At 38.3% G+C, this 12342-nt stretch overlaps 1 protein-coding gene across 1 annotated transcript in view; it reads left to right on the top strand.

The window, feature by feature from the left end:
* The first annotated feature begins 3088 nt into the window (after window positions 1-3088).
* The window catches only part of LOC104124549 (influenza virus NS1A binding protein), a 14044-nt gene continuing 4790 nt past the window's right edge, over window positions 3089-12342 (top strand). Inside the window, exons 1-8 of the mRNA XM_009636904.2 lie at window positions 3089-3110; window positions 5992-6237; window positions 7578-7704; window positions 8040-8209; window positions 8287-8362; window positions 9034-9207; window positions 9602-9727; window positions 11093-11200. Of these exons, the coding sequence (XP_009635199.1) occupies window positions 7594-7704; window positions 8040-8209; window positions 8287-8362; window positions 9034-9207; window positions 9602-9727; window positions 11093-11200 (765 nt within the window). The 5' untranslated portion in view covers window positions 3089-3110; window positions 5992-6237; window positions 7578-7593. The remainder of the gene's footprint in view (window positions 3111-5991; window positions 6238-7577; window positions 7705-8039; window positions 8210-8286; window positions 8363-9033; window positions 9208-9601; window positions 9728-11092; window positions 11201-12342) is intronic.

Raw genomic sequence — 12342 nt, 5'->3', positions numbered from 1 at the left:
AAGTACAGTATTTTCTACCTGCCTGTACAACTTTCCATCAGCTTTTTAGAATTTTTCAGAGGTGCTTCAGAGTAGAAAATATCTTCACATTGGCAGCTTCACTGTTCCTTCACTCACGATTCTCATAGACACAAAAATTGAATTGGCTACAATTTCATGCAGGGTGGAAAAATGTTGACGAAGTGAGAGGCGAGGCATCTGAGTTATTTCCTAAGGAGAAGGATACAAGACTGAGCTGTGATAGACTAGTGGAAATTAAGCGTCATGTCACTCTCCTTATTTCTGGCGGTTTATAAAGGGGAGGATTTTTTTTTTCCCCCCCCCCAGTGATGGGTGTGTAGACACCAACATTTATTCTCTGCTGTCAGGGATCTGCAAAATAAGAAACCAAGCAGGATGTGGTGCCTCGATGATGAGATTGGTTTAATTTTAGAAAGGGGATTTTGGAGCCACCAGCGTAACTCCTGGCGCACAGGATGCAATGGTCAGGGAATACTTTTCAGTTAGGAAACGGTACTGTAGATACTTCAAGTAGGTCTAATATTGTTTTCCTCAGCTTGAGTTCTTAAGGAGCAGAGGATGGTAAGAAAGGCAAAAACTGCCTAGGATGGGGGGTGGGAGACAATGACGACACACAAACAAAAAACCCACCAGTTTGCTGTTTGTGTGACAAATGTTTGAAGAACCGTGGGAAGTGTGTGTTAGCAGGGGGGGGGGGGGAGGGAAGGAAAGAGCTCAGATTTTAAGAGTGCATGTGAGGCAGAAGGTAGAAAAAGGGGTGTAGATAAAGACTATGACAACAACAAAAAAAGGATTATGTGGTAAAGGAGAAGAGGAAATGCAGAACCAGTATGGAAAGGGAATGTAATGACCAGCGCTAAGACTCAGTGAAACAGTATATCAAAAGCGTGGGAGCATAGCGTTGAAAGCCAGTACTAGATGGGCAGCTGGTGGGTTAGAGCTGAGAGCTGTAGTTGAAAGAGCAGTAACATTCAAGCATAAAACCTGCTTCTCATAAATTTTTTAAGTCTACATACATAAATGTGTGTTTGAAAGAGCTCTCTAGGCTTGCTCTCTGTAGAGGATGGTCTGAGTATTACATCTTCTTGGACTGCATATAAAAGATTTTGGAAAATGTCCGTAGTACCTTTCCCCTTCAATTCTAAACTGGTGATAGCAAATATTCTCTCCCTCTCTCCTCACTGCTGGAGTGGGAACATGACTGAGGTAGATTTGCAGCGAAATAGAACAATTTTGTTTACAAGTCATAGTAATCAGTGAGACTAAGTATTTAGTGGAAAACAACTGAAAAGTGAATACGCAATACAAATTTGATATAAATATGCAAAACAAAATTGATACAAATTCTGTGAGTCTCATTTTACATCACTGGTATAAAGAAGTTGAGCCTGTTTAGTGGTGTAAAGTGCGTTGATGTATGTCTTGGTCCATGATGTTTTTGCCCAAATGCAAACTCAGACATACAAAGGTTGTGTGTTTTTACTGTAAATAAATGCTAATGTATGAAAGAATTTTCAAGGACATCTGGTTTTATCTTCTGATACAGGTAATGGACTATGAGTAGTCATAGGTGTGACCTACATTTCTTCTAAACTGGGCTGTGGAAAGCCAGAAAGCTCACAGCAGCTAAAAAGTACCAACTGTGGTGTTAAATTCCATTTTTGTTTCACTGGATCAACAAGTGTCAATCAAGTGTCCATCGTTATATCAACAAGTGTAAATCTTTAATTAAAATATTAAAAAGTATCTCCCCCAAGTTAGTGTTTTACTTGAGTTGAAGAGGTAGTACCTTAACCTGACAAAAAAGCTTGTGCAAAATTGGCACAAAGCAAGGGCTTTGTTTACTTTTTTTTAATTAAATACTGCACATGGAAAGTACCAGTGGACTATACTAAAGACGAGAGCTCTCTGGTGGGATGAAAAATAAATACTAACTGTGTTGTAAGGTCATGGCAAGGTGACTTTTGCCTCAGTATGCAGCTCTGGGACCTGTTGTCTTGGTATTTCGCCTGAGACCACAGCTCGTACCTCTGCTGAAAGTGGCTCTGCAGTGGAGAGGCCAAGGGCACAATAGCAGTTTTTAGATCTCGGAGAAACTCAACAGTAATCGTTATGCAGCAGGCTTTCTAAATATTGGAACCTCTTCTGCAGTGAACAACTGTTTAAAAACCACTGGGATGAACAGATCCTAAATTCTAAACAATTAACAATTTAAAGTGTATTAATTATGACATTTGCTCTTGTAACTGAGCTAATCATATTTCAGTAGTATTTGCATTTGCAAGATACATGTAAGAGGATAGTGTAGTGAAGGATGAGAAGGCTTGGAATCCTTGTTCTTTAGGTGTGTCTTCTTAAATACACCTTTAAACGTATATACAGTGAGATGGAAAGATGAGTTTAAATGGGGAAATTTATCTTCTGGAAGTCACTTGTGTGCAGCGAATTTATCTTAGAATGTGTTATGAGCCGTGAATCTTTCATGGTCCAGTGGTACATACATGTACCAAATGAAATTCTCAGTCTGCACATAACAGTAAGTGTTCAGGAAAAACAATTATGTTTAAGTTGAGCAACCGGGAAGATGTTTGAGTACTGGCATTCCTCTACTTGGGTACAGCCATGTCATCGAGACACACCATGTGAATGCATCATGGCACCTGACCTGTCTCAGTCCTCTGCAGTATTAGACCTAGCGTGATCAACTCTTGATTGAAGGCGGTGCTTCCAGGCTCAACACCAGTATCGATCTTTAATATTAAAACTAGAATGGAAATCCAGAGTTTATGTATCACTTTTTTTTTTTTTTTTCCCCCTTCCTCTTCATTTTTAAAACAATTGCAGAAAACAGGCCTGCTCTGAAGTAAGAGTTTTCTCAAATGGAATGTGTTCCCATTCTGGAATGCTAATTCTGCAGCTTTAACGTGTTTAAATAACTGCATTTTGATGGCGCTTGAAAAGTAATCATTTCAGAGGCATCAGACTTCATACTTTACCTAGTTGACGGTGATCTGTGAACATCACACTTGGTTTAAAAGATTTGAAGTCCTGGAAAATTATTAAAAAACCCACTGCCAGTTCTTGATAAGGTGAGCTAGAAGGGAGTGGGGGGAGGGTGGGGAGGGGAGGAAAGGTAATGACAAAGTCATTTAGATGCTTAAAATAATTTAAGGCAGGCATTTGTTTGCAGTACCTTTAATGCAGAAAATGCAACTTTCTTGTTTTTTCATTGAATTTTGGCTGATTGTTTGGCTTTTGTTATAGCAGTAGAATACCAAACAAAAAAGAATACAGAGAGTAATGCATATGCTTGTGCTATTTAATGCCATTTTGAGTAGTAATATTAGCCATGGCTCACACAACAGTATTGAAACTGTGGCAGTAGTTCAGGTGTTCAGATTCCTAGACATTCACATTGGACAATACTATTAGGTGCATAAATGCAAAATGTGTGGGTTTGACCTCATATGCAAAGAAGGACTTTAAAAGATAAATACTCCATTTCAATCCAGAGTTATTTTGGATGTCCTTTACAGGTCTTGAAGGTCATAAGCAAGTACACCAGGCAAAGTTCAAACATTGCACTTGAAGTAAAGTTCTTCCATTACAGCAGAATGTGACAAAACATGCCCAGAGATGTAAATCAAACAAGGATGATTCTGGAATTCAATTGAAATTGTTTCAATAGTTGTTGTGTAACTTGACATCTCCCGAAAGCCTCAGTACTGGAAATTAACAGCAATCCCAATGAATATTGAACAGGGGAATGCATAATGTGATGCGGGAGCAGACTAGTAGCCTGTTTGTCTGAACTGTGGTAGCAATATACATTTTATTTGCTTTAGTAATTATGGACCTCTGCTTGGTTAACAAGAGAACTTCTTTGAGAGATCTGGAAGTCGAGAAAAGGCTGGTTTAAAACCAGTGAGAGCAAGGGGGATAATCTGATGTTGCAATGTGTTGCTTTCTGTTCAGAATCAAGCAAGCGGTGGCTGGGTTGGTCCAAGCCTTTTCACCAAAATGGTCAGATGCTTTACTGACCACCCAGTGCAACTCCTGCCTGGTGCTCAGAGCTTGTCTCCCTTGACTTTCCTTTTTAGGTTCCTGCTGTAGTTTGCGTTTGGCTTGGTAAGTCTGGCCGTGTCTGGATGATTCCTATAAAGGAAATGGAAGGTTTAAAATCTGAAATCATAAAGTCAGAGGTCTCTTGCTGATGATTCTCTTGTACCTTCATGGACAGTCTTGATGAAGCATAACTTCCAATAGATTCTTATAACTTCTTTCTAAACTAATTCATTGCAACATTTGTGTTAAAATAATACCTCTTCATTGCTGGAACAACAGAATGTTTCAGTTGAGGTGACTCTTTGGGGAAGTGTGGATATTAGACTGTTTGCTTCTGGTTTTGAGAAGTGAATTGTTTTGATTGCTTTGATAACTGAAAAGGTTATTTCAGTTGTACCAATAAGAGAAGAAGTGTTGACTTGCAAATGCTTAGTTAAACGATACTTGGTAGATCTTCATTTCAGTTTCATAACTTGCCTGTAGGATTATAAAAAGAACATACATTTAATCTATGGAGATTTTTTCTTAGCAAAGTACGCTGACATTAAAGGATGTTGTAAAAAGTTGTAATCCATGGGGTACTGTTCCTGTAGTCCTCCCTGCATGAGGGGATACTGTATTACAGACAGACACCAGTGCTGCTGTGGAGCAGTTGTTTCCTCCTTTATATATATGTGTTTGTGCCTGTTCTAGTAGCCAAACCTAATTAACGTTCATTTCTTTCTACCTGGTTATTTGCTGGCTGAAATACTCTGTCTTCAGGGTTGCAAGAAGCTGTTAAGGATGGAAGCGGTTTTCCTGTGGAGTTGGTATGTTGTGGGATAATGCCCCCTGCCGCTCTTGAGAATCAGCCTGGCCTTGAGCTGCTGATCTGCTTAGAGACCAAAGGAGGTACAGTTCCTGCCAAAATGATCCCGTGCGTAAGCTGGCCAGGCAATAGGGTCGTAAGGCTCTCTTGCCTACAATGTAGGTGATGCTTAATTTTTGACGTGGAGAAACAAGCTGCACCTATTTTTAGGAAACCTAATTCCTGATGTGGCATTTAATCTGTAGATACAAATATAGTTTTGGAACTGCACTGGGGAACTCAAGTGGATGAAGTGATCGATGTTTTCCTGAGGTGGTGTCAGGGTCATGGAAAGTTCCAGAGTGGGTGTTTGTTGCCTGTTCCCTCCCCGCTGCTCCTCCTCTTCTCCCCTCCCCGAAAAAGCCCAGCATAAACAGTCCACCCGCATGCAGAATCCCAACAAAGCTACCCCAGTCTGTGCTGCCAGCACAGAACTTGACCAGAACTTAACAGATTCTGTTTGCAGGGTAGCAAAGAGACTTCTTATCAAAGAAAGTTATCATTGAAATAGCCATTTCTGACTTTTCTGGGGGAAGTACCGGAGACTGGAGACATGCCCAGTCATTTCAGACATGTCCTTAATTCATCTTCAGTCCATTTTAGGCATTCAGTAGAAGAAGGGTATAAGTAGATGAGTACAGGAAAAGCAGAAGGTAGGAGGCATGTGGATTGGTTTCCTTTTTAAAATACAGTAATTTTTGTTGTGTTACTTAAGAGTTATCTACTTGTGTAAGCAAGCAATAATGATCTAGATATAGGAAGTGCTGAAGGTTGGAGTTGGTAAGGAATTGTCTAAAGATGGGATTCAGCTGTTCTAACTTTTTCTCTAAGTACTAATTTAGCCACTTGTCTCTGTGGGTCTAAAAATTGATGTGGTTGACCTCTTGTTAGGCGCGAGAATGTATTGGTGTCAATGTGGAAGTTTTCAGGCTTTTTGTGAAGAAAAACTTCTTTCTTTGGGTCAGGAACTTCTGCTTTAAGAGACTATTGAAGTTTCATCTGATATAGGTGGTAGTACTATCTATTGTCCTTACTCGATAATTTCTCCTTTGTTGCAGATTATGATGCATGATTATCACAGAAGAAATTCATGTCTATAGCTCTTAAGGACTTGATTACATCATCTTCAAGCCTGATAGTTTTGGAATTCATATTGCAGCTGCAAAGACACATCTGCTTTTGCATTTCAACAAACATCTTCCCTGTCAGAAGATAGTGAAACTGAAGTGCTGTTTTAACACAGTGATACCATTGGATTATTTTAAGATCTCCTAATTAAAAATTTACATTAATATATTTGCTAGGTAAGTTGATACTGTTAGTTGCCTATATAATAGTCAGTAGTTTTGCTGAAATTCTGTGGCTTTAAAACCTTGCCGTCCTTTTTTTAATAAAATACAGAAAATGTATATAAATGGATAATAATCTTTGTAAGTAAGATTACTGTTGCCAGTTTGGGGTCAAATACTTTCAGTAGTAAGTGAATTTAAAATAAATGGATTACTGCTAGAATTATTTTGTGGAGGGCTTGCTATTTTGATTCCTGGTTTTTGGTATGCACTTTTTCTGATTTGAGGGTTTTCTTGTTTAGTCAGATCTTCAGGATTTTCTTAAACTTCAGACAGAAATATAAATTGTTGCTGATAACATTAATAGCATCCCAAATATTCTTTCCTCTAAAATTGTTGAGGAAAGTATACTTTTATACTGCTAATATACTCATGTTAGCAGCTCAAATGTAGAATTTTTTTTTTTTAAATTATTATTTAAAATTCATTAGGTCACCTCAGGGTCATATTTTAATATTCTTAATTAGCTTCCTGTTTGTAAAGTGGACTTATCCTAAAAGTGCTTAGCTAAAAAAAGAATCAATTAAATGACCTCTAAAATAGACTACAAATTCAAAAGTTAGTTTCCTGAAGTTATTTTTCCAGTCTTAGTCCAATTTATGTGACATGGTATGTTTGTATATGGGCAAGATCTTCAGGGGAAGTTGTTTTAGCTTCATATTGACTTAAAATATATGCTTGTTGTTCAGAACATATTTAATTCTGTCTGGTTTGTGCTAATGTTCATGACTTCCAGCTACTCTAAATTATTTAGTTAAGTCATTACTCATAAAATTAAACAAAAAAGTATTTTCTATAGCTATTCTTCTACTTCACTAGTTACTTTAAATTCTCAGTTCTTAATTTTTTAATGTAGCTGGTTTTTGGGTCTGTGCAAAAAAATGAAGCTGACCAATATGACAGATTTCACGCAGTGAGCAGAAGCTAGTGATGAATCTACCAAATCCGATCTTTGTTGAGGGCAATAAAGCTTCTTGTGTAATCCAGTGGTTTCGAACTTGCTCCCATGGAGCTAGCACAGGTTCAGCGTGTAGTTCTGGAGTTGGTACCTACTGAAGTGATGTGGATAAGTTAAAAGTAGTGGCCTTGCTCTCTGAAAATCACTAATCCAGTTAATCCAAAGGATTGTTGGCAACATGTACTCATCAGCAGTAATGGTCATCTAGGCTTTTATTGAGATGGATTTTTTTTTTTTTAAATTCCCCATTAATGTTTATTTGCAAACAGTGTGCTAATAGTACTTCTATACCAAAGCAAAGTGTTGTATCTCTAAATTTTATACGTTCTGTATTCAGCCAGACCAACACCAAAATGATTCCTAATGGATATTTGATGTTTGAAGATGAAAACTTCATCGAGTCATCTGTTGCCAAACTAAATGCCTTACGTAAAAGTGGTCAGTTCTGCGATGTCCGTCTCCAGGTAACTTTTTTTCTGTCCAAGTATGATGGTTGAATGCGGTGGGTTTTTTGTTACACTGTGTAATGCTACATGCCTCGTTGATTGTGAGGCATGAGATTCTAGAATATGATTTTTCTGAGAAGCGCATACTTCAAAAAAACCCCAAACAGATATACTTTGAGAGAAATGACACGAACATTTTTTTCAGCTGACGTATATTGGAGATTGTATTGATTTGAAAAATTGATTTGAACTGTGACATTCACTTGGGTAGGCTTTTATACTATTATAATACAAATGTACTTTAAAAAAATTCTTACCAGCATGTGGGTTTCTTATCTGTGTTTTAAATAAAGGTATGTGGACATGAGATGTTGGCGCACCGAGCCGTGCTAGCTTGCTGCAGTCCCTACCTGTTTGAAATCTTCAATAGCGATAGTGATTCTCATGGAATTTCCCATGTTAAATTTGATGATCTCAATCCAGAAGCTGTTGAAGTTCTGTTGAATTATGCCTATACTGCTCAGTAAGTAGTTTTCACAGAAACTAGACAGAGTAGATTTTAAAAATCAAAATAATGACGATAAATTTCTTCTTTAATAGGTTAAAAGCTGATAAAGAACTGGTGAAAGATGTATACTCTGCCGCAAAGAAGTTGAAGATGGAGAGAGTTAAGCAGGTACAGTTCTTGGCTATTCCAGAATTCCATTCTGCTTTCTCAGGCTGACAGCATTATGCTTTTTTAGTGTTAATGAGACAAAAAATGATAATTCTGTGGAAGAAGCTCTCAGTGGGTAAGCTTCTTTAGGTATTCATTAGGATTGTGTTGATTTGAATGACATCTGTATGTATTGCTTCTGCTTCGTGCTGAAGGGTTCTCTGAAGCTAAGTTTTGTATTTGTGCACCCAAATATAAGCAAAATGGCTTTTGAACTAAAGCCTGTAAATCTGTGGCAGCGACTTGTGAAAAAAGAACAATCCACACACTCCTGAACATAAGTTTGGTAGAACTTTAGAACTCTTGGGGATACCTTTGACAAGGGAATTGGGATTGTTATCTTCACTTGACTGCAGATAAGCAGTTGAGAGTAGGCATTCAGTAGAAAAGCATGGGGTCAGTGTATATCTGAGTAGCTTTTAAAAGTGTATGACTTTTCTTCTAATGTACGTGTATTCCTATGGAAAGGCAACATTTCGTTTCCAGCTCTAGCGAGGGCCAGGAGGGATGACAACAGACAGTCACTATTCTGCGGTTAGAAAACAGCTGTTGACGTATGTTGGGGTGCATAATTTAAACATACAAAAATCTTGTCTACTTGCAAACTAAGATGCAGCCTTTTCTCTTAAAAGGTTTGTGGTGACTACTTGCTCTCCAAGATGGATGTTCAGAGCTGCATCTCTTACCGAAACTTTGCAAGTTGTATGGGAGACTCACGTTTGTTGAACAAGATCGATGGCTACATTCAGGAACATCTTTTACAGATTTCAGAACAGGAAGAATTCCTCAAACTTCCCCGGTTAAAGGTTAGCTTAAGTTTGTGGACTTCCTTCTGGTACATGACCTCCAAAAAGCAACCCAAGGAGCAACTATTATGGCTTCCTTTTTGGAAGTAGGAAAACTTGGTGTACTGACTTTTACCAACAACGTGGGAATTCTGGATCTGTGTGATATTCTTACTACTCTGAGCCTTAACTGTAGAGAATACATACTGTCATCCTTTTTAAGTGTAAAAGATAACTGCAGTTGTACTTAAATGTGCTTCCCAGTTTCAGTGGCCTAGTCTGAAAGCTCCTTGTAGACAGTGTTTTCTAGCTCTGCAGGAAAGTGAGGGTAATGCTTACTATGTAAAGTACAGTATGCTACAAATACAAGGGTAATACCCGTAGAGTAAATAATCCTTTCCCCTTCTAATTCAAGCTTGAAGTAATGCTGGAAGACAATGTTGGCCTACCCAGCAATGGCAAATTGTACACAAAGGTAATCAACTGGGTACAGCGCAGCATCTGGGAGAACGGCGACAGCCTGGAAGATCTAATGGAAGAGGTTAGTCTTTAAGAAAATGGGATTAAACATCTTTAAAAAAAATCAATATGAAGGATGATCCCTTTTTCTTTTATTTTTTTTTCCACTTTTTTAACTATGACCCTAAAGAATTTAAATTTTGCTGTAGGTACCCCTAAGCTGAGAAACTGGGGGGGTGTTCAGGTGAGCTGAATGAACTGTTCAGTCTGGTCTTCCGCTTTCCTTTTTTGCTCACTATGTGCTGTATAGTAACCTCAAAGTGGCATGTATCTTGCTTTAGAATTGGGGAGGTGGTACTGAAACTTGCCATAGATTCTTGATGTTTTCCTTTGCAGGTTTTGCTTGTAAATGCAAAGTAGGTAAAAGCTTCTAATGGTTGTTCCTCCCCATTGATTTATCTCCCCATAGGTTTATTAACAAAACTAGGATACCAAGGCTGAAGAACCAAGAAGAAACCTCAAGTGTATTGACACGTACAGAAGCAGCAGTCCTGCCCCAGTTCTCCTAAGAAAATCCGCTGTGGGCAGAGAACGATCATGATGATTTAATGGTGTTTACTTACTCCTTTACAGGATACATTCTTTTAAGTTGTGTGTTATTAAATGGCTTTACTCATGAATACTAATACTACATGTAGCCTGGGCAGTTTTTAATGGAAAAATGAGCGGGGAATCTAAATTTTTAATTGGCTAGAGAAAATGGACTGTACAAGACCCCATGAAACATCAAAATTTTCCCAGTTTGTTATTACAAGCACGATAGATCTTCAGCAACACTTGTATAGGCAAAAGTAGATGTTGATACTGTCGTATATTCTCAAGTGTATATTTCCTCTTGGAAAAACTAATTTTAAAAGCTTTGATCATGTTGAAATTCAGATGCATTTCACTGAAACAGTTGCATCTGATTTTAGTTGTGGACAACAGTTTCCTCCAGAACTTAAATTTGTGTTGTCTTCCCTTATCCCCATACCTTTCTCTTAGAGTCCACTGTTGGCTTCTCTTGAACTTTTTTTGATGGAGATAAATATTTGTATTTTTCAAAGCAGAAAACTTGTTTGCGGGGATAACAAAAATGCTTGCATGAGATTGTGAATTTGTGTAATTCTGCTAATTAATGTGCATCTTGCTTGTCTAATGTTTCTGTGCTGGAAAACAGTAGAAGTCCTTGGAGAACGAAGATTTCTCTCAAGCTGAGAAAGTAAGGAGCCTTCATCCAATGTTTGAAGATTGCCACCATGACATCTGCTTCCTTTTAGTTTTGTCATTCTGCTAGATTGAGATGAGATGACGAGAAGTATGCTGGCGACTGCCTTTTGTAATCTGCCTGTAGCTAAGTAGCAATGGAGACGGTAGCCACATGGGTATTCTGTTGTTGTTTTTGCAGGTTCAAACGCTGTACTACTCAGCTGATCACAAGCTGCTTGATGGAAATCTGCTAGATGGACAGGCTGAGGTGTATGGCAGTGATGATGACCACATTCAGTTTGTGCAGGTACAAATTGCAGACAGCCTGAGGTAACCCCAGATGGACTGGAGCAGTTTACAGCACACCTGAAGTCTTGGGTACTGTAGCAGAGAAAGCAGCAGTAGCTTTAATGGAGAAATACAGGATGAGAAAGTCTCTTTCTCGAAACTGCTGGAGGCAATGATTTAGTCTCTGCTTCTGGTTCTTCGGCAGACTGACTCTAAGCCTTTGCAAAACGGAATGCTTTAGGTTTGACTTCAAAACAAATCTGAGGCTGTTAGAAGAAAGAAGAGGTAGAAAAGCAGTCAGCTGTAGCAAGTCAGCTGGGGCTTTGCAGAGATACTCACACGGACTGCTTGGCTTGCAGTGGAGAATGGCTTATGTGCCTGTTAAGTTCTGGCACAGAAAAAGATTCCAGACATGAGTTCTAATCCGTCAGCTGCCAGCATCCATTTCTTTTGTTCAGCTGCACTGGTTATGTGCAAGAGAGATTTAAAAAAGCAGCAGTGGGTAACTTCTGATCTAGAGAATGTGTACAAATCAGTCTGGTGCTTTTTGAGGTAATTATTTTATTTATTTTTTTTCGTTCTAGCCAGATACAGTTCTCAACTCCTGAAAAAGTTTAAGAAACAAAAAATTATCGATTGCTTTATACAAATTAAGGTTGTTTAAATTCACTGAGTTAGAAGCAAATAGATTGTACTATTTGAACTCGTAACAGTGGAATGTGCTGATGCAAAAGTATACTTCTTGAAATTTTTAGCTGATGTTTATGTTAAATGCTCTCCATCCCAAAACATGGATTTTAGAAGTGAAAAGTGAGGAAGACAAAAAGCCAGCTAGTTTTCCAGTTTCTTCATTGTTCTTAGTAAGCCTTCGCAGACTTCACCATCTTTGGATACTGCTCCTTGTAATACTTAGCAGCTGAGAGATGAACATGGAAAAAGTTCATTTTAGAAATAAGGCCAAGAGTTCTCAACTTTTTAAAAATCTTTTCTGATAGTATTGTCGACTTTAGAAATTCTAAACAGTTGAGAGAACTAACACCAGAAACCCATAGATGACAGTCCTGGAAAAACTGTAACTCTTACATTTTGGTTTACAAAAGTTTGTAATTTCTGACTGTCGAGGCAATTCAAGGATAAGGGAATAAGCTGTTAATTGGATGA

The sequence above is a fragment of the Egretta garzetta genome, unplaced genomic scaffold, assembly GCF_000687185.1.
Source record: "Egretta garzetta isolate BGI_Z169 unplaced genomic scaffold, ASM68718v1 scaffold304, whole genome shotgun sequence".
Lineage (NCBI taxonomy): Eukaryota > Metazoa > Chordata > Aves > Pelecaniformes > Ardeidae > Egretta > Egretta garzetta.
Note: the sequence above shows the minus strand (reverse complement) of the source record. Positions and strands in the feature narration are given on the sequence as shown.